This window comes from Accipiter gentilis, chromosome 2 (genome assembly GCF_929443795.1).
Source record: "Accipiter gentilis chromosome 2, bAccGen1.1, whole genome shotgun sequence".
Classification (NCBI taxonomy): domain Eukaryota; kingdom Metazoa; phylum Chordata; class Aves; order Accipitriformes; family Accipitridae; genus Astur; species Astur gentilis.
Genome location: NC_064881.1, coordinates 40,060,559 through 40,088,454, shown reverse-complemented (window position 1 = coordinate 40,088,454; position 27,896 = coordinate 40,060,559). Strand labels below are relative to the sequence as shown.

The 27,896-nt window shown below is 41.3% G+C and overlaps 1 protein-coding gene across 5 annotated transcripts in view; it reads left to right on the top strand.

The window, feature by feature from the left end:
• The window catches only part of SAMD12 (sterile alpha motif domain containing 12), a 188,882-nt gene that overhangs the window by 69,015 nt on the left and 91,971 nt on the right, over positions 1-27,896 (top strand). For 4 of the 5 annotated variants that reach the window (XM_049824961.1, XM_049824954.1, XM_049824971.1 and 1 more), the window contains one exon: positions 19,041-19,181. In XM_049824961.1, coding sequence (XP_049680918.1) covers positions 19,041-19,181 — 141 coding nt within the window. Of the gene's footprint in view, positions 1-19,040; positions 19,182-27,896 lie in introns of those variants that run through there. The other variant, XM_049824989.1, reaches the window with a different exon arrangement.

Here is a 27,896-nt window from a genome sequence, read left to right as displayed (position 1 = left end):
CACCTTTCTCATGTGGCACAAGTAAGAGCTGAGGCAGATCTGAAAACAGCAGAATCCTTCAAATGCCTAGAAGTGAAAATTAAATCTAAATAAAATTGCCATAGTCATTAAAAACTTAACCAAACATATCTTTCACATTGCTTTTACCTAATTTCCACTATTGAGAGAACCAAGTAATTTAATAGTTAAAAACAGGTAAGGAGCAGTGGAGAAAATCCTTTCCAGCTGCTCTGACTTGTGCCAATGGACACATAGAATTCACAAGGGAGGAAATAATTTTGCCTCACCTCTGAATCTCTGATTTCTGAGAAACTAGCTTATGCTTTTACTTTTCAGGAAGAGATAATGAATCCTGGAAGTCCTCTTATTTTTTAAGATTGAACAGACGCTTATGTAGCAGAGGTACTATGTTAGTAGAGCTGGTTGGGTTTTGCCAACAGAACTTTTGGCGCTGTAATGTTGCTGTGTTGATGTCAGTGGTGTTGCCTCAAACATCTTTTGGCATTGAGGCTAATTAGTAAGGAGTGCTTTTGCCCATGCTGCTAAGTGCTTTTACTCTTCAGGACAGGATGGCCATGTTTGTACCATCTATGGGGAACAACCCCCAGTCTCTGCTCGTTCCTGAACCATACCTGGGTATTTCTGTGGAATTGTTAAGGGGCCCAGGCCAGAATCATCCCAGGAACCGTTGGGGTGATTTCATAGTAGAAACGACTGAGTTTCAGTGCCTGGACAACAGTGGCACTGGTTAATTTACTGGAATGAACCGCAGTGGAGAATGCAAATTCCTGGAACCAGCCGCAGCCTTGTTTTCAGAGCATATGACATCAGGTGAGCTTCAAAGGACTGAAAAAAACATGGTTTATATGCTTACTAGCCCCCATCCTTCTGCCTTTCTAACCTTGCTAGTTATAACATTTCCTTTAGAGAAATCGAATGTCTGGATGCTCCTACTGAGGGATACTGCAGGTGGTTGTATTGGGTTTGTGTGGCAAGGTTTTGGTAGCAGGGGGGGTTACAGGGCTTGCTTCTGTAAGAAGCTGCTGGAAGCTTCCCGTGTCCAACAGAGCCAATACCAGCCAGGCCCAAGATGGACCCGCTGCTGGCCAAGGCCGAGCCCATCAGTGATAGTGGTAATGCCTCTGTGATAACATTTTTAAGAAGGAAAAAAAGTTGTGGGACAGACAGAAATGGCAGCCAGAGAGAGGAGTGGGAACACGTAAGAGAAACTACCTTGCAGACACCAAGGTCGGTGAAGAAGGAGGGGGAGGAGATGCTCCAGGCGCTGGAGCAGAGATTCCCCTGCAGCCTGTGGGGAAGACCCTGGTGAGGCAGGCTGTCCCCCTGCAGCCCAGGGAGGTCCGTGGTGGAGCAGATCTCCACCTGCAGCCCATGGAGGACCTCACACTGGAGCAGGTGCATGCCCAAAGGAGGCTGTGACCCTGTGGGAAGCCCATGCTGGAGCAGGCTCCTGGCAGGACCTGCAGATCTGTGGAGACAGGAGCCCACGGAGCAGGTTTTCTGGCAGGACTTGTGACCCCATGGGAGACCCACGCTGGAGCAGTGTGCTCCTGAAGGACTGCAGCCCGTGGAAGGGACCCACGCTGGAGCAGTTTGTGAAGAACTGCAGCCCGTTGGAAGGACCCACGTTAGAGAAGTTCGTGGAGGACTGTCTCCTGTGGGAGGGACCCCACGCTGGAGCAGGGGAAGAGTGTGATGAGTCCTGCCCCTGAGGAAGATGAAGCGGCAGAAATAACGTGTGAGGAACTGACCGTAAACCCTATTCCCCATCTCCCTGCACCACTGGGCGGGGGGTAGATAGAGAATCCAGGAGTGAAGTTGTGCCCAGGAAGAAGGGAGGGGTGGAGGGAAGGTGTTCTGAGATTTGATTTGATTTCTCATTACCCTACTCTGGTTGATTGGTAATAAATTGAGTTAATTTTCCCCAAGCTGAGTCTGTTTTGCCCATGGTGGTAATTGGTGAGTGATCTGTCCCTGTCCTTATCTTGGCCCACGAGCCCTTTGTTATATTTGCTCTCCCCTGTCCAGCTGAGGATGGGGGAGTGACAGAACGGCTTTGGTGGGCACCTGGCGTCCAGCCAGGGTCAACCCCCCACAGGGGTGTACACTAGTATATGAACAATTTTGAGGGAGGTTCCAAGTAGATAGGTATTTTTCACCTGTCTCCTTGGTTTGCACATTTCAATCAAATATATTGATATACAAATTATGGAAGACTCTTGTATTCAGTAGCTGCTAATTGTGACCTTGCTAACTCTATTGAAGTTCAGGCAGCCAGATTTGCTGCTCTGTACCTTCATGGAATAGAATCAGAGAGTCGTTGAGGTTGGAAGTCAGCTCTGGAGGTCATCTCATCCAACTGCATGCTCAAAGCAGTGCCAGCTAGAGCAGGCTGTCCAGCGCTGTGTCCTGTCAGTTTGGAGTATCTCCAAGAATGGAAATGCCGCAGCTTTTCTGAACGTATGTTCTGGTGTTCAAGTACATGCATAATAAAAAAGTTCTTTAGGTGTAAATGGAACTTCCTGTGTTTCGGTTTGTGGCAGTTGTCTCTTTACTCCTCCCATCAGGTGTTTGCACATGTTGAAAAGCTCTCCCCTGAGACTTCTCTTCTCCTGGCTGAGCAGTCTCAGCTCTCTCAGCCTTTCCTTATCTGACCGATGCTCCAATCCATTAGTCATCTTCATGGCTCTTTGCTGGACTTGCTCCAGTATGCCCACGTCTCTCTTGTACTGAGGATCCCAGAATTGGACACAGTACTCCAGATGTGGCCTCACCAGGGTCAAGCATAGGGGAAGGATCACCTCCCTTGACCTTGCTGGAAACGCTCTGTCCTACTGCAGCCCAGGAGGCTGTTAGCCACCTTTGCTGCAAGAGCACATTGCTGGCTTATGTTCAACTTGGTATCCACCAGGACCCCAGGTCCTTTTCTTGCTAGCGGAATAACAAAAATGTTTCCTACACCACTATGAATGGACCTTATGTGATCTCGTCCTTATCATTTAAGCAGCACCTGCCTGCTGAGAGCAGATAAAAGGTCTTGAGGACATGACTGGGAGTGCCCATGGCTCACTGAATGTTGCAGAAAGAATCTTGGCCTGCACATCTTCAAAGGTCATCAGAAAATTGCTTGGGAGCAGGCTAGAAATAACTTGATTTAGATCAGCTTCTTATGCAACTGTGCCAAAGGATTTGTAGTTGATACTGCAATCTATAGACAGCTGTGATCCTACTTACCATCCAGCTGATTTACTTCTGGGGTATTGACAGGATTTCACACTGTCAGTGCTTATGTGGTGCAGAACATATTCCTTAACCAGGGAAGCTTTGCAGTCTGAGAAAACTGCAGAAAATAACTTGTTCCAGTAGGAAGAAAACACAAAAACAGTGGTGAGGAAAACCAAGCACAATGTGTATCACAAAGAGGACTCAAAGGACAACATTATATTATAAGTGAATTGAGCAAAGATTATTTACAGAGCAGGATATTTGGGTTAGAATTTTAACTATACACTGGAAGATGAAGTAAATAATTTCTTAGTATCTGTTGTTGCTTTTTGGGTTTCTGTTGCTGCTATTCAGATCTTGCTATGTGAATATTGTTACTTACTGGAGTTTCACAAGACACGCATCTACAACTCAGGAAAGAGTGTTAAGCCTAAATGTTTATTTATTATGTAGAAACAAGAAATTGTATTTCATGCATAACCAAAACTACATTTGAAACTGACCCTAAAATGATTTAGCTTATGTACTGAAGACTGAGTGCAAGCTAATGAATGGAGATGAAGATAAACCATTTAGTACTTGACTAAGGATTGAATTTGTGGCTCAGTGTTAGTACTCAGAAAACATTCTCTAGACTCTTGTGGTTTAGGGAAGTTTTGCCACGCTGAAAATGAGGTATTTATTTTCTTTGTTCTGTATGTGTAGAAAGCAGTGGAAAAATTATTTTGTGTATTTGTGTCTGAGCTTTGCTATGATTGGATGCATCTTTATTGAACCTGTCAGGATAGTCACTCATTGCACCGAAAAAGTATCTGGCCCTAGACTTAAACAGTGTGTCACTGATACCTAATGCATATTCTGTAACTAAAAGCACTGTGCTTTTTTTTTTTTAAACATCTGCTCTTTTGGTCTGCTTAAAGAGCTAGTCTTCAGTATTACCATAGGAAATTTCTGTGATGATAGTTTCCAGTCTTCTTCCTCTGTATAAATTATTATATGCAAATTGTTGATAAGACTTATAATACATTCACTGGCCAAGGTTGTTGCTTTTTCTTTAATCTGGTCTTATTGGTTGATTAGTGTCTGTTCAACTCAGTGCCTCTTTAACAAAAAGACTTAAAGGTAGATCATGTGATGTGTTCAAATATGTCCTCTCCATGTACTCTTTCTTAAAAACAAGGTGTAACTGAAGATTCATACATAATACAATGTTTTAACGTTTGCTGTTCTGAAGTGATGCAGGCTCTCTGAAAGAGAAAAAATTTATAGTGGTAAGAAAATCCACTGAAGCTATCAGAAAGACAATATAATATAAAGCAAAAAACCCCCTATTTCCTGAGGTTTGGGAGTTTACTAGTACTTGTTTGTTTTACATGCATTTCTTTTTCTTCCTCTTACTCTTTCCCACACTTTCTTCCAAGGCCTTTTGGAAAGCTGGATCTCATGCAGAGGTAAACAGTCGCCTAGTACTGCTGCCTCCCTCTTGTGCAGACCCCAATAATCTGAGCTCCTCTGAACTGTCTCTTCCAGAAACTTCATCTGAAGGCCACAAGGACCTGAGAATCACCTGCTTCACTGCTAGGTGGCTCTGATTATGAATTAGCCTCATTATTGAACTCATTTCTCATTTTAATTACTTCAAGTTTACCTTGCAGCACTTGTTTCTTGTTTTGCCCCTTCCTGCTAGATCAAATCACATTGGAAATGGGAGAATTTTTCTGCCATTTTAAGATGTTGGTGAGCTTCCTCTCACAAGCAGCTCTTAAGTATTGCTATAGTCACTGGAAGCCATCCACTGACCTTAGGCTCAGCTGTAGCTCAAATTAGCCTACTCTATTTTTGTTAATTACTCCCTAAAACACAAGCTTTTGGAGGCTGAGAGAGTGTTTTGGGAAGGTGTTGTTATATTCTTGATTTGCTCCCAAGCTCCCTTCTAGGCATCTGCTGCTCAGCAGCCAGAGGGTGAGTGACATGCACATAGCCCGTTATGCCTAATTCAGGACCTAGGTGCAATATTCTGGATTGCAACTGAACTCCTGGATTATCATCCAGAACAGTTCCTTGTGTGGTTGCTGAAAAAGCCTGGAGGTGCCTGAACATCCTATTTCCCTTTTTATTTTAGCCATGAATTTACCTCGATACCTGGAGTTGCTTCCTTACGCGTGCCCCAAATTGCCCCAATCTGAGCAGAAGAACAGAAGGGAAAGTAAGTCTGGCTTCCTCCTCAGCCTGAGGGATTTCAAGTCCTGCCTCCAAGCTAACCACCTGCCTGGGCAGTTGGTGCTTTCCCTGGGACGCACAGAAGGGAGGGCCGTGTAATGCCACTGCTGCTGCTGGGACACTCACCTGAGGGCTGGAGTGGGTTCTCTGTGTCTGGTCTTGGAAGCAGGCTGGGAGCTGGCAGAGGTTTGTGCCCTTGCATCTCATGTACAGGTTCCTGAGTGCATTGCAGCAAGATCAGTGCAGTCTTTCCTTGGGAGTCTTGGGGCCCCTGGCTTGGAGGAGGAGGTGGGCTTCAGCACGTTCCCCTGGGAGTTCGGAGATGAGGCATCTCCCTCTTTTGGGGAGAGCTCCCTTGCTGCTAGCTGTAGTAGTTATTTTTATAAAAAAGGTCACACAACGTCTTCCTGCCTTCATGCACCTTGTAGAGAAAAAATGAGCTTTTATTTTTCCTTGGGAGAGTGAGACCCAAAGCCAGGGCAGGGGTCTGGGCTGCATGTTCCATTTGGACCACAGTGCCAGGCTGCAGCCTCTGGTAAGGCTCCTGTATGTTAGTGTTATACTATTATTATTATTATTGTTATTATTATTATTATTGGTCCTGCTGCTATATGCATGGTGGAATGTCTTGCTGAGTCAAATGCATGAGGTACAGGAGGTGGAATTTCAAAAAATAAGGTCTGGATTCTGTTACAGGGACGAGTTGCTTACAAATTAGGTACAATAGGTCATTGCTTAGGTATCTTTTATATCTGATCCAAAATGACTGTGGTCTCACAGTCTTCTACAGGTCAAGTGTAAGTATTAAGTAGGAGGAACGGGCCAGCAGAATAAAATCCTTATGTCCTGATTCTCCTCACAGCTACAGTAATAAAGGCTGGAATAAATGCAAAGGAGCTCTGCAAAGTTTCTTGTACTACTGAACCAGCAATGTAGCAACAGATTAGTGTCTGTATCAGTAACACTGTGCATATAATTGAGTAGAGGTAACTCTTCCAATAGGAAAATTATCTTCCCCTAAGTTATAAAATGGGCAGCATAAAGTGTAAGGAAAGGGCCCATCAGAGGTGGTGTGTGCAGCTTGACAGGTGCCAGTGTTGTGGTTTAACCCCAGCCAGCAACTAAACACCATGCAGCCGCTTGCTCACCACCACCCCCCCCGCCTCAGTGGGAAGGGGGAGAGAATTGGAAAAAAAATTAAGTAAAATGTGTGAGTTGAGATAAGAACAGTTTAGTAGACCAGAAAGGAAGTAGCTAATAATGATAATAACAACAATAATAAAATGACAATAAGACTAATAAAAGGATTGGAATATACAAAACAAGTGATGCACAATGCAATTGCTCACCACCTGCCAACCAATGCCCAGTTAGTTCCCGAGCAGTGATCCCTCCCAGCCCCACTCCCCCCAATTTAATATACTAGACATGACATCACATGTTATGGAATACCCCTTTGGCCAGTTTGGGTCAGCTGTCCTGGCTGTGTCCCCTCCCAACTTCTTGTGCCCCTCTAGCTTTCTTGCTGGCTGGGCATGAGAAGCTGAAAAATCCTTGACTTAGTCTAAACATTACTTAGCAACAACTGAAAACATCCATGTGTTATCAGCATTCTTCTCATACTGAACCCAAACCATAACACTGTACCAGCTACTAGGAAGAAAATTAACTCTATCCCAGCCAAAACCAGGACAGCCAGGCTTCTAGTTAAAGCCTCCAAAGAGAAACGGTAATGCAAAAAGTGCATCAGGAGAAGCGTGGCTGATTCTTCCTTCAGGTTAGGAGAGTTGAAGCAGTCTATGGTGCTTAACCTATGAGCATTGTGCTTTTAATTTTCCATTTTTATTAACATGAATTATTAACATCATGAATATTAACACAAAACCTTTCTCAATTTCATTTTTTATTAAAAAATGAAGAGTAAAGCTGGTACAGGCATGGAAGAAAGCACCACTGAAAGCTGCTTGGAGATAACAATGTGGAGCAGGAGTGAGCTAGGGGTACAGATTGGGAAATGCTGTATGTACCTCGGCATTGGCATATGAAAGCTTATTTTAATATCTAATAAAATATTAATTTTGCTCTTTCTTTTTTTTAACAAAGCAGTGATTGGAAAATCTTACCAGAAAATGTAAGTTCTCAAATTCTGGTCCACTGGAACCTATGATGGCCCACAGAGCTTTCATAATGCAGTACAGTAAGCTGTCTGGTCACATTGTGTAGGTCCTCCTTGCTTCCCACAAGTTTGGCATTAAGAGAAACTCACAAAATGAATTAAACATGTTCCAAATACTACTACTTTGTGTAGGTTTTTGCCTGAATGCTGTATGGTGGTTAGAGTAATCAAGAAGAAGGGACAGCTTTCCCCAGCATTGCAGAATGAGTGAGCTGGCCCCCAAGATTGCCTTCCGAGGCATTATGAAAACATAAAAGATATTGCATATAAATGGATTGTCTTTCCTCCTCCTTCCATGTATTGCATACTGAAGAATTGTGTCCTTCATGTGTATTTTGTGGTGTAGCACCTTTGGGTTATTGATTGGATTAATTAGTAGCAAATTAGAGCAAGCAGCAATATTTACTGACAATTTCTGTTCCTTGGATGGGGGAGGCAGGCTCCCAGAGCCTGGTCTTCAGCCACGTGAGTGTTTCATACTAGTGCAGTTCAAAGAGCTCAGTGAGTACATTTGTCTGTGATGGGAGCAGGTGTTCTTCCTCAATTAAATGGCAGCATTTTTGAATTCACATGTGTACTTCACAGGGCTTGCCCCCTTTGCCGGATGCACACACCAGTTTTCTTTCTAGGCAGAACTGCAGAACCCCTTATGCTTTAGAAATGTCAGAAGGTAAGACAAGTCTTCTGTGTGATTTCAAGGATTTCCTAATGCCAGTTGGGTTGGGCACTTCAGGAATGAGTGTTGGGTTTTTTGTGTGTATGTGTGTATGGTTCTTTTTCTTGTGGTAATAAATTATCCTTTTTTTCTGGAAAAAACCTGATTTTTGTAAGGTCCACCATTAGAATTTACAGAAAAGGCTCTTGTTTGAGTTTGCTGTAAAGAGTTCAGTCGATTCTAATGCTTTCCAAGTTGTCTTTCCCTTTCCTAATATGTTCTGTGTAGAAGCTGTGCATTATAATATATGAATGTGTGTTTACTCCTGAATAAATTAACAGGAGTTTTGCCAGTAGGCATGACCTAATGTGATTTTTTTTTTTAATTAATAAAGAAATGGGATATGTAATGCATAATGGGTTGCACATTGAGCGACATTAGATTAACCAGGAATTGAAGAACTGCATGTCCTGCTGATGGTGGGTAAAATCACTCACTCTGTCGCAAACAAAAAAGACCTTGAGGTTGTTTATTTGAATAGGGGGACCATAAATCTAGTACACAGATACCAGCAAACAATAGTCCTGGATTTTTTTTCTTAAAAAATACGATGTGCAATATCATAGAAGTCCATATCCATATGTCTTTATATCTTTATATATAGCTGTAGATAATATATAATTTTGTATGGCCAGGAAGTAGGTTGACAAATGTATATACAACAAGCAATGTGGATTTATAAACTGCCTGCTAAAGGTTTACATTTATCCTTAATTTACTTCGTGGGTCCTATCAGGTCCTTCCTGAGAGCACTAAAAATGGTTGTCTCACATTTTACGGTATATTTGAAAAGTGGTGTAATATGATTTGTGCCTGAATTTATATTTCAGAGGGGAATTCAAGTTATTACTATTTCCTCCTATTAAAATCATCAGGTCCTGAATACATTCAGCTGAAAAACAGGACTGTCTAACAGTCTTTTACTCAAGACTTGTAAGGAATCAATATAGTTCCCATCAGTACAGTAAATTACTTACTGAACCACTTCCAGTAATCACGATGCACAATTTCTCTTTAACCCCTTCCCTTCTCTGGATAGAACCAATATTGTCTTAGAATAAAGTTATTTTAGAATATATCTGTAAATCATTAGACACTGGAGTAATTAATTAAAAATTTGATAACTAAGGCTGTTAGTTATCTGTAATAATTCTGTTCTGTTTAATACCTTTATCAGTGATCTGGACAAGGGGATCAAGTGCACCCTCAGTAAATTTGCAGATGACACCAAGTTGGGCAGGACTGTTGATCTGCTCAAGGGTAGGGAGGCTCTGCAGAGGGATCTGGGCAGGCTGGATCGATGAGCTGAGGCCAATCGTACGAGGTTCAACAAGGCCAAGTGCCGGGTCCTGCACTTGGGTCACAACAGACCCATGCAGCGCTACAGGCTTGGGGAGGAGTGGCTGGAAAGCTGCCTGACGGAAAAGGACCTGGGGGTGTTGGTCAACAGCCGGCTGAATATGAGCCAGCGGTGTGCCCAGGTGGCCAAGAAGGCCAACGACATCCTGGCCTGTATCAGAAATAGTGTGGCCGGCAGGAGCAGGGAGGTGGTTGTTCCCCTGTACTCGGCACTGGTGAGGCCGCACCTCGAGTCCTGTGTTCAGTTTTGGGCACCTCACTACAGGAAAGACACTGGGGAGCTGGAGAGTGTCCAGAGAAGGGCAACCAAGTTGGTGAAGGGTCTAGAGCACAAGTGTAATGAGGAGCAGCTGAGGGATCTGAGGCTGTTTGGTCTGGAGAAGAGGAGGCTGAGGGGAGACCTTATCGCTCTCTGCAACTACCTGAAAGGAGGTTGTAGCGAGGTGGGTGTTGCTTTCTTTTCCCAAGTAACAAGTGATAGGACGAGAGCAAACAGCCTCAAGTTGTGCCAGGGGAGGTTTAGATTGGATATTAGGAAAAAAATTCACCAAAAGGGTTGTCAAGCATTGGAACAGGCTGCCCAGGGAAGTGGTTGAGTCACCATCCCTGGAGGTATTTAGAAGACGTGTAGATGTGGCACTTAGTGACATGATTTAGTGGTGGACTTGGCAGTGTTAGGTTTACGGTTGGACTCAATGATCTTTAAGGTCTTTTCCAACCTAAACAGTTCTATGATTCTATGATATAAGGATGTGTGGTGCTCCCACACAATTAAAGTGTGCAATTAAATACTTCCTTGAAAATGTGTGGATGAGTCAAGGAGCAGGAATTGCTTGCTTTATTTATGGGAGGAGTTGGGAGTCAGGAGACTCTCACTTGTGGAGTTGGATATTTGTCTTTAGCATGACTTTTCAAGATACCTGGACATTGATGAGCTGCTTGGCTGGAAGAAAGTATCTACCAGGGAGAGAGTAAGGGTACTTTTAAAATGCAGTCCCTGAATGAATATTCAAGATCCATGCTCTGTTAACTTTCTTTCAGTATTTTTACATGACTTCACCATTACTGCAGGTTTGTTGTTTTCTTTCAATAGCATGACTCAAACATCATTGTTACTGAGCAGATGGACATGCTTGAGCCTGCGTAGCAGGATGTAGGAGCCCCAAAAGTAGTGGCTGGGGAGAAGCAGCTGGGGGTAGTTAGCTGGGAGAGGTCCTTGGGAAGAGCCAGGGAAAAACTGAGTGCCAGAAAGACATCACCTAACTTGGTGCATTTTTGGAGACCATTGTCCAGCAGGAGATATATAGCTCAAAGGACTGTGTCAGAATTAAAAGAACAGGATATGACAGCATTGTTTGATGGAATATGGAGGGAATTGGGAAAGGCAGTGCTAAGGTGAGATGAAATTATGCCAGTCGAAGTAATCTGAGTTAAATAGCGTCACAGATACATTATTGGCCACTTAATAAGTTTGTCAGAAACAGACAAATTTAGAAACAAAGTCATGTCTTGGTTGCTGCTAATTTTGTATTTGAAAATGCAGATAAGCTAACGATTGTGTTGAGTTACTTTTCTTTCATACACTGTTCATGCTTGTGGTTCAGAAGTGTGGAGGAAGGGCACAAAGGTGCAAGAGAACTGCAACCTCAGAGGGGTTTCATGGAAATAAACTGGTTTTATTGTAGATTTATTGGCAGCAGTAACAGTAGTCATCACTTCCTCTTGTCAGAACTATAAACAGACATGATGTGAAGACAAAGGATGCAGATAATATTCAGAAAGTGCCTTTGTTTACATAGCTGTTTCTGTGAGTTTGATCAGATAGTAATTGATCAGTATGATAGTGTTTTCTTTGAGAAACTTTACTGTAGAGCTGGCCTTATCCAGATCCAGCAAATAATGAATGAGAAAGAGCCAGAAAGTCATCTTCTTCTTTGATGATGATAAATAAAGGCATGTCCACAGCTAGTTTGATACATCAGCAAATGCCTTCCTGTGCTTTCCTGCACTTCCATTGGAGCCATACTGGAGACGTGGGCCTCTCCCATTCCTGTGACTGACCAGAAAGTAATTCATACAGCTCCATGGAGATTTGCTGCATTTGTTAACAGGATGAGAAAGCACAAGAATACTGGCTCTGATGTTGGAGAACTTCCTCAGTTGGAGATCTCTGATATTCATCAAGGTTAAATAGTCTTCTTTGCTCCTTCTGCTCCTTCTGTATCATTAGAAACTATTGTTCCCTCTGTTTTATTTCCATATCAGTATCCCTTGTGTCTCCTATCTGTCTAAGCTGGTCCCCAGTTAAGAGTTGTTCATCATGTCAGAAGTACCAGGCAGCTACCAATAGCAATTTTCGGAGCTAATTCTCCTTCACCTAGGCTGGCACCTGCCGTTATGCCAGTAGGTAGATCAAAAAGCGTTTGCTGCTGTGGTGAGTCTGATGAAAAATGAATCCATTTTCACTTTTGAAGCAAGTGAGTCTTCCCTGATTAGTGAGATATTAGATAGCTGAAGTGAGGCAAAGAGGGTGGTAGTGCAAGCTGCAGTTTACCTAGAGTCTGCACCAGTCTCAGGGCTAAAATAATTAGTAAGACGAGCCAGATCTAACTGCTTTTGCAAGAAAAGCTATAGATTTGCCACAAGGCATTGATGACAAAGTGGCTGATGTGTCTGGTTGACTAGTGATGACACTGGCACGAGAAGGAGAGATGTGTTTTTAAATTCTCATGTGGAAAGCAGAAAATCTAGAACTGTAGAAGATCTGATGGGTTATCAAGAACACCATCATGAAGTCATATCAAGTTTGCTCTTAAAATTTGATTGATTTCTGGTTTATGCTTCTTCTTTTACAAGATGTTTCTGAACCCAGCGTCCTCAAATGTATTCATATCCATTTGTTCTCTCTTCAACTTAGTTCCTTACTTTAATAGTTCTTCTCTTTGCCTGATGTTCATCTCCCTCCACTGCCATCGTGAGGCCCTTTTCGTTCTGTAGGTGGCTATTCTTTTTCTCGCCTCCTCTCATAATTTCACCATTCTTCACTATGAAGTCATAGCCTCTCTCTCTGCTTATTCTTGTTTGAATTCTTCTTTCCCGAGTATATGATGAAAATTTTATGCTTGTGTCTCATCAGCACCTGAACAACGATATTAATGTCTATGTCTCTGTCATGGAAATTTCTTATTTGGTAAGTCCTAGGAGGCTTGCTTTTTAACCACCAAAATGAAGAGAAGCTAACAATCAGCCTGTATGAGCAAGAGCAAAGCTGTGACCAGACCATTTCAAGCAGGAAAACCCAGTGAACTAGAATTATGAATATGTTTGTGCAACTAAAGAGGTAAATACAAAAGCAATATGTTTGAAATTGTTCTACTCCAAAACTAGAGCAGCACATTGTTATCAATTAAGTAAGAATATCCTGTTGTGTCAACAACAGTTTAAAATGGTGTTTGCAGCATTTTAGTATTAACTTGAAGAAGTTTTCATCTTGCATTAATTTAGGGACTTCATGAATCCCGTGTTCCTGTTTTTCTAGGTTTGTTAGCTGGATCCATCCAGAAATATGATCAAAAGGCATATGACTGAAGTTTACAAATCATGGAAGCAATAGATAAGCTGAATGTTGAACTGTTAACGAAATACTGCAATGCAAGAACTAGAGAACACTTGAAGCACTTAGTAAGAAATCAATATAAAACAGACAAAATGGGCAGTGAGCTTCTGGAATTTGCTACCCCAGGAGGCTGCAGAGGCAGACAGTATCAGGAAGACTAAAAAGACAAATTTATGGATATCAGGACAATAAGTAGGTGCTAAAAATGCCATATTCTCTAATAACCCTAGTATAACAGTTCTGGATGCTGGCACAGTACAAAGGGAATGACTTCAGAAAGTAGCCCTCCCAATAGCTCTGACGAAAAATATCTCTTACTGCCACTCTGAACACAGGGTGAGGTGAGCTGTTGGTCTGGCATTAGACCTTTTTTTAATGTCCTTGTGTTCTCCACCCTGTTCTTTCTTTCCTAGATTCTGTGTCCCATGGTAAGTAAACTGAGTATCTTCTCTTGGTATTCAGGTATACCTATCACATTGTACTCAAGAGACAAGATCACCTTTGTTGGCCATATTTCACACACATCATTTTTTCCCACTAGTGGTTTATCATTGTCATCAACTTTAAATTAGTCATAATTTTCTTCAGGGTTTTGTGTGAGACCAGCCTCTTACTGACTATCTGCTTTCATTTCCTTGTATTTCTTCAGTTCTTTCTACATGTTTAATAAGTCCTTTCTTACCTCATTCACCTCCATTACAAGTGTACTTTCAAGGCTTCTCGCTGGCGTCCCTCTAGATGTCTGTGAACTGGCAGTTGGCGCAGCTTCACAGACTTGGGGAGAAGAGCAGTAGGCTATACCGGTCCAGGGAGGTACGAGCATTTCTGATTAGGTACAGCAGACTGTGCCACGTTCCTTGCTCTAGGGCCAGTGCCAGCCTCACTGGACCAATGCTTATACTCATATTAATGTTCTGTGGCTTGCAATGTTTCTCCCTCCATTCAAATTTTCATCTAATCCCAGCATGATCAAATGAGATCTGCAGCAGCTAAGTCATATTAGAAAAAATTAGGCCATCAATCCATTATTAAGCTGGCAAGTATTTCATATTCTGTGTCTGCCCTCAGGGTGTCTCAGACATTCCATGGCTGATCTGTCCTGAGTATGAGAGGGCTGGGGTTTAGGTGCTAAAAGATGCATACAGATACTGAGGGAGTTGTGGTTTTTTTTAAAGCATTTGGTTTCCAGCCTTGCAGTTAGCTAGAGCCAAGGTGTAGGTGTTTGAGACTGCAATCTTTATGGTTCTGTTGGTCAAGGTGCTTTTGAAAAAATTATCCTGGTCTCTTCTATGCATGTAGCCACTACATCTAAGAGGTAGCACCAGTTCTGTAGCATTGGGAAATTTTCCTGAGATGTCGGTGAAGTTCCTTTACTTGTATCCTAGCAAAGGTCAGTGTACACTCTTAGAAAATGTTACATTTGTTACATGTTCTGCTCTTGATAGTATATTATATCCAGCACTCTCTGAAAATTAAAAATCTATCCCCAGTTTTTACTGTATAGCTCTCTCTCTGTTTTAACCATGATTCTTGCCAAAATGACTATCTTTTGTATATGCTTATTAATTTCCTTCATTAATCTTCTCTTTTTCAAAGAAAATAGATCTTTATCTTTCATAGAATCACAGAACAGCTGATGTTGGAAGGCACCTCTGGTGATCATCTAGTCCAGCCCCTTACTCAAAGCAGGGGCAACTACAGCAAGTTGCTCAGGACCTTGTTAGTCAGGTTTTGAATGCTTCCAAAGGCAGAGACTCAACAACCTCTCCAGACAGCTGGTTTCAATGTTCAGTAAACCTTACAGAGGTCTTAGCACCAAATGATAACTCTTTCAGATATGTACAGCACAGGAAGCAAGACAGTGAAGCATCCAAAATCATTGTGAGGACCTTGGCCTTAGTAACTAAGTGGCTTTGGAGACTGATGTAGGCATTAGTGATATCTTTTCAAAGGCATGACTTAGTACCAGAATACAAAATTACTCCAGTTCTGACTTGGATGTTGTTGTTCTGAGTGTTGAGGGGGAAGAAAATATGGGGAAGTTTGAATTTTCTTAGTTAGGTCACTTACTGCATTCTTGAAATGCCACATTTGGATGTTTGCCTTCTCGCCTCATCACTGCCTCAACATGTCACATTGGATTTGGTGCAAGAAAGAGTTAATTAAAGGCAACTTGTGCAAGCTGCTGCAGATAGTATGCGTCAAAGCATTTTTTCCAATGGCATTGTGCTTTAAGCCTAAGCTGCAGAGGAACTTGCATGCCAGGAATTGAAAAGAGACGCCTCTGTTTTGTGCACACTCAACTTCCAAAGGCAGTGTCTGGGGTAGAAAACCGATTTGAATATGAAATAAAGAGTTGCCCAGAGGAAGCAAAGAGTAATGACTATATCCATGGTCAAAAAGAGGTGGAGGGCACTGGATGAGAGGCATGGCCTCTGTCTGTCCTTTCATATTACTGTTGCTGATTCCTTGCCATAAGATGACATGCATGTTGGCACTCTCTAAACTGATGACTTGTTTATTTTTTGTTTGCTTTCAGTTGCTAGATTGACATTACAGACCATACTCTTGGACTGCTGTACTTCCTTTATAAATTGCTTTAAGATGTTTTAGTGTGATAAGACGATATAAAAATTGAAGTCATTATTACTATCTGTATCACCAGGGGAATTGGACAGCTGACATTGATCTGTAAGAGACTGATTTCCATATTTTGTTATTACATTAACCCATAGAATTCTTCTTGTTTATGATTTCAAAGAAAGTTTTCCTAACCAAAAAGTCATCCTCGGTAGTGTGTAGTGCTTGAGAGACACGGAAGGGCAGAAAATATGTGAACGCTGTCATTTTTTATCTGATCAATAACATCTTGCTTTGTTAATGGTAATATCCCAGTATTTTACATTGCATTGTATGAAGATTCCACTAACCACTTCACAGAACCGCTTGTGAGTGAAATCTAGCAGTTAGTGAAGGGTATACCACTAACTGCTTGGTTTGGGGCAAATATTATGCACCCCTTTAAATTCTTGGCATTTATCTTAAATTTTTTAATTAAAATAATCATAAAAAGTCTGTACTCCTTGCTGTTTTGTAAGGAAAGAGATTGAATAAGGGCCTTATCTTCCTGCGTTGAGTAACACTTTATGATGAGCTAAATTGTACCATTCATCCAAAAGCCAGAGTAATGGTAGCACAGAGGCTGCTGTGTTGCAGAGTGAGTAACTTGCTCTTTGCTATCTTCTTTTGGTTTCAGAATAAAGCCTGAGAAATCAAAGAAGGGATTTTTAATAATTAAAAAGTGCTTACAGTCATGTTGTGATTTAACCCCAGCTGGCAAATAAGGACCACACAGCTGCTCACTTACTCCCCCCTGGTGGGATGGGGGAGAGAATCGGAAGAGTAAAAGTGAGAAAAACCGTGGGCTGAAATAAAGACAGTTTAATAGGTAAAGCAAAAGCCGTGCATGCAAGCAAAGCAAACCAAGGAATTCATTCACCACTTCCCATTGGCCGGCAGGTGTTCAGCCATCTCCAGGAGAGCAGGGCTCCATCACACGTAACAGTTACTTGGGAAGACAAACACCGTTACTTCAAACGTTCCCCCTTCCTTCTTCTTCCCCCAGCTTGATATGCTGAGCATGATGTCCTATGGTCTGGAATATCCCTTTGGTCAGTTGGGGTCAGCTGTCCCAGCTGTGTCCCCTCCCAATTCTTGTGCACCCCCAGCCTGCTCGCTGGGGTGGGGTGAGGAGCAGAAAAGGCCTTGGCTCTGGGTAAGCAAGCACTGCTCAGCAATAATGAAAACATCCCTGTGTTATCAACACTGTTTTCAGCACAAATCCAAAACACAGTACTATATCAGCTATTGTGAAGAAAATTGACTGTATCCCAGCAGAAACCAGCACAAGTCAGAACTAGAGGACGTAAAAAGTTGATTCTTTTTAAAAAAGTGAATTAAACAACATGCCATTTTCAAAGGTAGTATCAATGTAGCTCCAGTGTGATTTGCTGGTATTGGCCAGGGCACCTTTGGATAGCAAATGCTTATACTGGGAATCAAGGGTCAGTAGAGCACTGCAAGGCACTCCTCACTGTACTAGCTCACAGTAGTGGTGAAGACCAAAGAAAGTAAGTTTTGGTTTTGTTCCTAAGGTAAAGCTCTGCTTGATGCTTTGGTTCTCTGCTTGGTTCAAATACTTCCTTAGTGTTGGCTCAGCCAGTGTGCTGCCTTCCTCCTGTTTATTTACAGCATAGCTATGCCCAAAAGATGGAGTCAGAGTTCCGCTATCAAAATCTGGGGAGTGTGGATTGTTTGATTTTTTTAACATCTACAGTCCGTGTCGGACCGTGGTTCAATATTACCCTAATGGTAAAGTGTTGTGGTTTAACCCCAGCCAGCAACTAAGCACCATGCAGCCGCTCACTTACTCCCCCCCGCACCCAGTGGGATGGGGGAGAGAATTGGGAAAAAAAAGTAAAACTCATGGGTTGAGATGAGAACAGTTTAATAGAACAGAGAGGAAGAAACTAATAATGATAATAACAACAATAATAAAATGACAATAATACTAATAAAAGGATTGGAATATACAAAACAAGTGATGCACAATGCAATTGCTCACCACCTGCCAACCAATGCCCAGTTAGTTCTTGAGCAGTGATCTCTCCCAGGCCAACTCCCCCCAGTTTATATACTGGGCATGACATCACATGGTATGGAATACCCCTCCGGCCAGTTTGGGTCAGCTGTCCTGGCTGTGTCCCCTCCCAACTTCTTGTGCCCCTCCAGCCTTCCTGCTGGCTGGGCATGAGAAGCTGAAAAATCCTTGACCCCAGAGCAAATATTACTTAGCAACAACTGAAAACATCCATGTGTTATCAACATTCTTCTCATACTGAACCCAAACCATAACACTGTACCAGCTACTACGAAGACAATTAACTCTATGTCTCAGCTGAAACCACAAACTGGGAGTGATTGCCTGCAAAGACCATAGGCTCCTTGTAGTTGGGCAAATGTCTTTTTATAGTTGGGCAAACATCTTTTTCAGGAATGATTTAGATATAACTGATAGTGTGAAGGGAAATGTCTGGCTCTTTTTTCTGTTTTGATGTGATAGGTTACTGTTGAGAGGGATTTGGAAGGCTGGAACACAAAGTACAGGGACCTCCTGAGAAGTGGTGCTATTACACTATAGGCATATCTATACACTATAGACATAGCTATTCTATGATTCTGTATCTGAAATGCAACAATATTCATTCTCAGTATATCTTAAATTGATTGAATTGGTAAAATTCACTTTCACTGGTTGTTTCTTGACAGTAATATAGATGCTTGAAAATAGGTGAGGGTCTATTTAGGCACCTGGACCAATTGTAGACTTACAGGGGATATCCCACCTGTGGGAGAACCGCTGACACTTAAGAACAGCAATTGGTTGTCTAAAATGGCACAAGATACCTATTTTAGGTGCCTAAATGTCTCACAAAGCCCCAAAACAATACAGAAAATCAAAAGAAAAGAGAGGAGTGGAACATTGATCTCTGACAGTAAGGAAGTACCTAACTGATGAAACAATAACCTCTCAGACTGAAGTATTTCAGGGCTGACAATTTTTTCTGCAGCAAATTATCCTGTCAGAGTGAGAATATTGCATTAATGGAAATCCTTGGGTGATTTTTCTTCTTGCTGTTTGCATCCAGGCCGTGCTTTGCTGAGGCTTACTGACAAAAAGCTTGAACGAATGGGCATTGCCCAAGAAAGCCTGCGACAGCACATTCTGCAGCAAGTCCTTCAGCTGAAGGTGAGAGAAGAAGTCCGAAACCTCCAGCTACTTACACAAGGTATGAAAAATAATTTTTATATGGACAGTTATTGAGATCAGGTGGGAGAAGCTTACCTGAGGGCATAAAAGGTGACTTGACATTCTCCCACAAGAAATGGTGCATGAAAATGTCTCATAGATTCCACATGCTTTCCAAGGTGGGAACAAAAGGTAAAATAATGCATAAATAAATAGAGATGTTCTGCTGCATGATGAATAGGCTCCATCTACAGCTTGATGGTAGTCTTACTTAACTGTCTGCTTACTAAGATGAAAATAATTACATATAAAGGGCACAAGTAGTGAACATGCTGTCTTTACAGACATTGTACATTTTGCATTAATTGTTTACTTTCAGTGTTAGATAAAAGAGTAATCTCTGTAACCTGTTTTATGGTAAGAGCTGTCAGTGGAAAATTACCTGTTAGACTCTGTTATTTGCAGATGGCTGATTCCTTTTATATGTTGGAGTAATTTCATTGACTTGAATAGAGTTGCTTCTAATTTATGCTGCTAAGAAAATGCAAAACTGGGCTCAATATGGAGATCTTGGTTAGAAGGCAAGGAAGAAGGAGTAACAAAAGAGCTCGTACATATTTCCAGATGAGGTTAAGATGGTTTATGATGACTTGTGTTATTAGCCCTCTATTAAGATTTTTTAACAGCTGTGGTAACATGGAAGAAAAGCAATCATTGTGGCAATAGTGTAAAGGAACATTTAGAGATTCTTTACTATGTATCTGCAATACTTTCTCAATGTTAAATGTTGTTTGGTAGTCCAGTGAGATAGCATAAGCCACATACTTCTGTGGTGTTTTGGTTCAGTGCCTGTTATATGTCATATCTTATGAAAAAAATAGTTCTTTGGTACACGCAGTGTATTTTTAACAAAATGTCCTTCACACATGACATTATGTTCCTGATTAAGCCTTGCTCACTGTGTTTGGGAAAAAACTCTCTGATTAGTTGAGTAAACTGCATTTTATCTGAAAGAGCTGATGTCTCAACTGAATTGTTCCTTCAGACTTTGTGTCGTGTGGATTGTGATGAGGAGCTTTAGGGCTTCTTCATTTTGCCATGATCTGTGAATATGAGCTCACCTTACCTTGTGTCATGTCAAAGGCAGTGCAGATGCTGAAGCATCAGTGTCTTCCCCAGATATTCAGAACTGTTCCTTTTCCCTTCATCCATTCATCCTTTCCTCCATTATTCCTACATCCTTTTCTTCAGTGTTGGCTGGGTTCTCTCTTCCCCTACATGTGGAGTGCTACTTGAGAGTTTGCCAGACTGCAAAGTTCTTGTCATCAACCATCACTGTTTTAGGCCTATTTACAGAAGTTGGGATTTTACTGATATGAAACCCACTAGCTATAAATTTGGGTCAGTTGATCACTGCCGTCCAGCTACATTTCTCCATAAACCTGTATTTGGCATTGAAAGCTTTGTGTTTCTGGGCTTCTCCTTTATTGTTTCTCTCTGCTTCCCCTCTGGACACATCGACTGGTTTGTAAGTCATGATCGGTCAGACAGTGGCAACTGCCATTTCGAGGAATTCAGGGAAGCAGCCTTTGAGATTTATTCCTTGCCCATGCAGTTGAGGATACAATTTTTGGACTTCTGATAAGAGGGTGAACGAACACATGCTGGATGATGAAGGCCAGGCTGGTGATCGATGCATGGATGTGTGTTTAATGTAGTCTCTCTCTGCCATGTAGAGAGAACATTGTTATTTAGTCTGATCACATAAAGGCATGCCACCATATGCTTTATGAAAGCCAGCACAAGCTTACAAAAAGCTAGTGGTCTGCAGCTCCTGCTGTCTTCCCCCACAGTGGCACTGGCCATTGCGCTGCGCTTCAGCTCCACTCCAGCCTTCTTAGATAGAGCTGAAGTCATGGGGCAGCACAACAGTCCATACAACATTCCCCTATGCAGCAGAGCTGTGTTAATCGTATGATCCCAGAGCGGGGGGACAGTGAGTGATAGAATGACAGCAGTATTCCTACCCCTTATTGTCTCATTTACACCAAGGTGGAGTGTGTGTCTGTTGAAAGTGCTTCTTTGCAAGTACTGAGGTTAAGATACAATTTCTCAACAACAGTGCAGTCTGTATGTATGTCAGTTGTTCTCTGAAACTGGTCTTGTCTTCTTGCCCAGTTTCTTCAAACCGTGTCTGCTCATATTCTTATTATGGTTTATAATACGTTTCTAATCCAGGTTGTTTGTTACTGGAATCGCTTTCTGTAAGTGCTTTTCTGTTTTGGAGAACGTTTGGAGAACATTTTTTCTCTGAAAAATAACACATTTGCATTCAGTTTCTGCCTTTTGGAAATTCAACTTGCAAAATGCAGGTCACAGTGTAGCTATTGCTATTGCTACACTGTGCTTTGCTGTCCTCCAAAAAGAGGGGGAAAAAAGCCCTCTTCTGTCTGTCAGTGCACAGCTCAGGAGATCATTAGGGGAAAGAAGCCATTAAAACCCCTTTCTGAATTAATTTAGCACACAAGCTGGGTTGCAAGCAGTGAGGTCCTAATTCAGAGCCCATTGATGTCAGCAAAAAGACTTCCCCTGACTTTAGTTCATACCCCAACTGAAGCTGGAGCGAATGGGGAAAGATTTTTAAAAAATTATGCAATGCTTAACAGATATTTTAAGTGGTTTTGTGTTCTGTTGTCTACAGATAAAGTTAACCTCATTTTAAAAACTCAGTAGAGAGCTAGCATTCTTTTCTACTCCTGTTTCAGAAAATGACTTAAAACTGTTTCATTCTTCTTCGTTCAGGACACACCATCCAGTCTGTTCTGGGGATCTTAAAACCAGAATAGTACGTGATTGTGTAATTGAAGACTTGTCTTGAGTTTTACAAGACTTTTCTTTGGAGTAAGAACTGTCTGATTGAGGCTATTATCAGCAGAAACGCTATTCCAACCTCCACTAGGATAGAAGGGCACAGGCCCAACTACTGATCTGTGCTTTTTTCCAGACTTGGTGATGTTGAGGAACTAATTTGACAAAATATCTTCCAATGTCTCTTGGGGAGAGCTTCACGCTGTTGGAAACATCATTATTGTACTGTTATCACTGTAAGCCTGAGTTGAAAGATCGTTTTAAAAAAAAAGTCTCACATAACTACACAGAGAAGTTATTTTGAGATTTTTCAATGTGAGTCCTGCCTTTGGCGAGCATAGAAGAGACTGTCCTTAAAGTGGTAGAACAGTGCTGTGTGTCATTCTGAGCAAAGTTTCCATAGACAGCGATCTGCTAATAAGGCTGCGCTTAAGAAGCATTTTTGGATTTAGACTAAATGATAACCTGCATTTAAGATGATGTTGGGCCCTCTCCTAAGCTACTCTCTGAGTTTCATACAGGGCAAAGTGCTACTTGAATACATTGCCAGACCACAGAGTGTGACAAATTTTCTTCAGAAAAAGTATTTCTCCTGCTAGCAAAATGTGTTAGAATAAAGCCTTATGCTTCATTGAAAATCATCACAGCTGTTGGTACCTGTTGAAATTATTTCTTCAGTAAGTTTTCTACTCATCCTGCAGTGGTGCTTAGCTACTGAAAAACATACATGCTCAATGATAACCACAATAAACCCGTTCTTTTTTTCCCTCCTTCAATTTTGAAAACAGTCCCATTCAAAACCTGTTATAGTACCCTAGCACTGTATTCTTCCAGCAGGGGAACTAGAGGGCCTCCAAAGGTGCAACTCATCTTCTAAGGAAACATGAAGTAAGAGCCATGTATTCTAGTGATGAATCGTTCACTGGGTTTTAGAGGAACCTTGTAACAGAAACATTGCCTTCAGGGTCCATGTGGTGAGTAAACCAGGACCATGAAACTGTCCCTAGCTGAAATGTGTTATAAGGATTTTTATAGCATTATCAGAGTCTTGATACTAGAGTAAAGGCAGGCTTGATCAAAAATTGAGCTGTTTGGCACCGAACCCTCCCAGGCTGTCAGAAACATGGTGCTACTTCCTGTTCACCTTATCTACTTCTTCCCTGTGAATGTTGAAGGTGGGAGGAACCATTCCAGCCTGCATCACTGCATGTGAGGAGATTTGTTGTCATTTTCCATAATCAAAGCCTTGAAGTAGTAGACTCACTCCCATCTTCTGAATTCCTGCATATGAAGACCTTCGCTGCTGTGGTGGCTCCAGTACACAGCATGAACGATTGGGAGTTACACACCTGCCTAAAAAGGGACTTGAGTGGTCAGAAAATTTGAGAACATGGGACCTTGCAAAGTGCAGAATAGGAAGGTCACTTGGAGGAGTTAAGATGATTGCAGCTTGCTGCCCCCCTGCTGTGTAGGCTTTATGGATACTGAGGTATCTGAACTGCTGTTGCTTGCTGTCCTTCATGTCCCTTCAAGAATTGTTGCTTGAGAACAGCACATTTCTTTGTCATCCCTGTAAAGAAGTCAGAACAACTGAGGTTTGTGATAGAGGGTCATCCTGTTACACTTCCAGGATGTACTATTTTCTTTCCTGGGTATGTTCTGGACTCAAGGTTTTGGCACCCGAGGAATCATGAGTTCCTTCCGCCAGAAATACTTTCTTGTATGTTAAAAACAGCAGATGTTGCCTCTGCGAGCACTCCAGGTAGGCAGTGTGTTCGCCTTCCCAGGCAGCTGGCAGGGGAAGTGCGTAACAGTTGGGGAATCTCAGTTTCATGTCCCTGTGGTGGTATTCAGAGGCGTGCGGCTTTTGAAATGTTGACTGTCCTCTTACCAGGCACCCGTTCTTTTGTTTTCATTGTCTTGACCTCACCTTTTTCTTTTCCCTAACCCCGAAGCTTCCAGCTAGTCAGGAAGGGCCTTTCTTCTTATAGCACAAATTACTATGCAAATGTTTCTTGCATATGCTACATACATGGCATCTATCCAAGGCACAGAAAAAAGCAGTTGATGCTTCAGAAGAGCTCCAGCAAACTTAATTCCCTGCTGATTTCCTTTGCTCTGTGCTCCTGTTATGCTCTAAAATCTCTGAGAGACCTTGTGAGTTGAACACAAAGTATAGCATGGAAACACTGTCAGAAATTACCCAAAAGTAGTGGTTTATCCCTTTTCATAGCATCAGAACTGTGTTCCAGGACTCAACATGCTAAATTGCCTGATTATAGGTAAAGAAATCTTTACCTTCGTCTCTATGTGGGTTTATTTTCACTGTATGTCCATATCTCTTTTACTCCTTTCCATTGTATGTCCTTTTTTCCTGTACCACTGTAGGAATCATAGCACTTGTACTTAACACTGCTCTTCCAAGACTGTGAAATGACTTTGCTACCATCCGTTAGACTACAAAAGAGCAGGTTTTGTTGTATTTTTCCCACTCGCAGTCAAGGACATTTTTGGCACTTACAGAGGACGTGGGCTTTGGAGTCCAAAACCATGGTTGTTCCTGAGAGGTATTTCAGACTTTAGGCACTGTTAAGACTTCTGAAGATCATTTTTTTCAGGTTACAAGTATGCACTGAGGGGTTCTCTATAGTTTTCATTTGTTTTAGCTGAAGCAGAATATCGTATTTGGAGTGTGTATTTGAGCGCAGATAAAATGTTTAAAATACATGCATCAGTGACGATAAATATCAAATTCCATCTATGGCATCAGTTATTTGAATTTCATGTGCCTGGTTTCTAACGTGAAGAATATACTTTGCAGTGCAATCAATGGTCCCTGGTAGACCATTGAATTACTATGGTTCTGTTAGTTACCTTTTAGCTATTGCTCTGATGCTAATACATATTCATACCAAATAACTGAGTGATTCAGCTGACAGGTAAAATAAGTTCCAATACACTGGACAATACATTGTAATGCACTCTGGATAGGTTTAGCACAGAATTGTCCTTCAATATGTGTAGTATATTAGTTTGGAATATGAATAAGGAAACATGTATGCAACTATGAAATTTGTATTGATGAACTTCTATGGCAAGATTTTAGCTGTATAATATTATGATGTGCTTGCATTTTTATGTGTTTCTATAAATAATACTGCAACTCAGTCTACTGGGAATGTAGTATTAGCTGTTTTGTATGATTGCAAGGACACGATTGCAGTTGTCTGGTTTTCTTATTATTTTATTAATGTTGATTTTTTTTTTTCATTCCTGCTTTTCAAATTTCTCAGAAGCCAGTCTACTGGAAAATTTGGTCTGGAAAGTTTAGTCCTTCTGAGCTAATGCATACCCAAAACTGTCTTACATATTTGATGAATAGTTGTTACATACACACACACACATACATATATGTAAGTATTTCCCCTCTCGTGTAAACTGGAAAGAGAAAAAACAATTTTGCTCAAGGTTTAAAAAGAATTAAAATATTGCTGTTTGTGTTGCAGCCAGTCATGAGAGACTTTCAACTGAATAGGGAAGTTTTGAGCAGTCAGAGGCTGTGATTTAACAACAGCTGTTTGTGATCGGTGCCAGTAGAAATCACTTGTTTTCACCCAGCCAAAAAGAACAGGCTGGTGAAAGGGATTCCAGGAATAGGTACAGTCTTTCACACAGAGTTTAAATAAATCAAGTCCACATATTGTAAGATGGTGCCATTTACAATGTAACATATTTGTCATTTCTAAGGAGATTTTTCCAGAAATCAGACATAGAATAGAATTAGGGATGGTAGTTGTTTTATATAAGAATTGAGGAAATTGGAGCCCTTACTATACCTCTGACCCCTTAGAAAGTACATAGAAGTGTTGACTGCTGGGCTTCTGGTTCAAAACCTGGCTGTCTTCATCAACTAACACCTTTATGGTCAAACTGAGTGGCTAGCATTGGAAATAAGAAGATAAGAAATGCCATTCTCATTTGGATCCATATCCCTCTGTCCCAGTACTCTGCCTCCGACCATAGCAGACGTTGTTTAGGCAGAGCCCAGAATCCTGGCCCCACTCTGTGGTCCCATCTCCCTGGGCTCCCCAGCATCCAGAATTGCTGCATTAGGAAGAGTACTTCCCTGCCTAATTCTTTTGGTATCCATTGAGCATCTGTCTCATTCTGTCATGAAACAAGTTGTTCACAATGAGTGTTTTTACAAACTAGAATATAGTCACTGGCAGCCTCAGTGGTGCCAAAAGTGCCAAAGACTAACTGGGCATGCCTTCATTTGGGTATCTTCTGCCTTCCACAGAGACTCTAAGCAATCCTACTATGGCGTGCGTGCAGTAGTAGCTACACATCCTCTCTATTTCAGGTACACCAGTCACATCAGATGAATTGTGCCTGTTGCTCTCCATTGATTATTACAGAAGCTCAGGATAGCTGCCAGATGTATATGTCTACATGGTAGATGACTAAACTTAGGTGAGATCAATTCCCACTCCCTATGCCTAGATGTAAACTCCTACGCTGAAAAAAATTGGTCTGAAAGCTGGATGAATTGCCCTCTTCTTTGGTAACACCATCTTTCTCATTTTATGAAACTGGTGTTGCTGATGCGTGCCTGGATGCATTCTGTTTGCAAAGTGTTTCACCATATTGGCACTTCTAACAAACATGAAAGTCACTTAAAGCCTTTTTGAAAATGTAAAATAAAGTTTTGCTGTTTTGAATCTCTGAAGGTGAACATTGCCAAATAGTTCAAAAGCATTTTTCTTCCTGTTGTTACTAGCATTTATGGCCTGTGCAATAAAGGTTTATAATTACTGGAAAGATTGAAGGGAGGTGGGAGAAAAACCCTCTCCTTTTTATGCCTTTATAAAGTTGCTTTTCTAAGTTCTGTAAAAAGAACCTGTTTTATTTAAGAGCTTCTCTTTTTTGTTCACATTCTTTAAAAGCCTTTCTGTAATGTAATTTTAAAAATGAATGTGGTTCTATTCAAATAAAAGTTTACTCTTAATGGCTTTTATGCTTCATATGATAAAGCACCTTCATTTACTTAGTTATACATAGGCAGTCAGCAGTGTTATGAACTGTTTCTTTATTACTAAGCAGTATGCAGATCTCTGGCATCTTCCACAAAGGAAAGGGTGGATTTTTTTAAACTCTTTATTTGACATGATCATAAAGCATGGGTACTAGCCCAGTGTTTTATGACATGCTCAAGTATGATTAATAATTTTAACTATGCTGGTTCCCTCTTAAGATCAATATTATAGAATTTTTCCAGTCACTATTTGAATGGATTTTAATTGAAATTGATTCCCTATAAAATAATAAATTGAAATGTATTAACAATGATCTTGTGGTCCTTGACGCTAAGGAGTTCTGAATTCTAAAAAAATTCTGAACACTTTTCCAAAAATACCCGATTTTCCTCTGTGCAGCCTAGGTACTCATAAAGCACCTGTAATTTTTTTTTTAAGTGCTAATTCCAGCAGATGACAGCATAAATAAAGCAGCCTTAATTTGCAACATGAATGGGAATGGGAATGTGGCAGGGAATTGCTGTTTTTTAAAAAAAGTATTTTTCTGTTTGCAGTTCAGCTACAGCTGTGTTGTGTGATCCTAAAATTTAAATATATACTGTTATATATGTGTTACCTTCGAAGTTTTTATCAGTAAAAGTACCTCCCAGTCACCTGATTTAATAAAAGTTACCTGTACAAAGCAAGGATACATTGAGAAAATCTGCAGTGAGTAGCTCTGTAAGAATTTTCCACAGGTGTCATCTGTAAGGGCATTGAGTCAGCCTTCGACTGTTTTTCTCATTGTCAGAATGACGAGTGGAGTTTTAGGCAGTATATACATGGCAATGCCACACAGTTCTGAAGCTCGT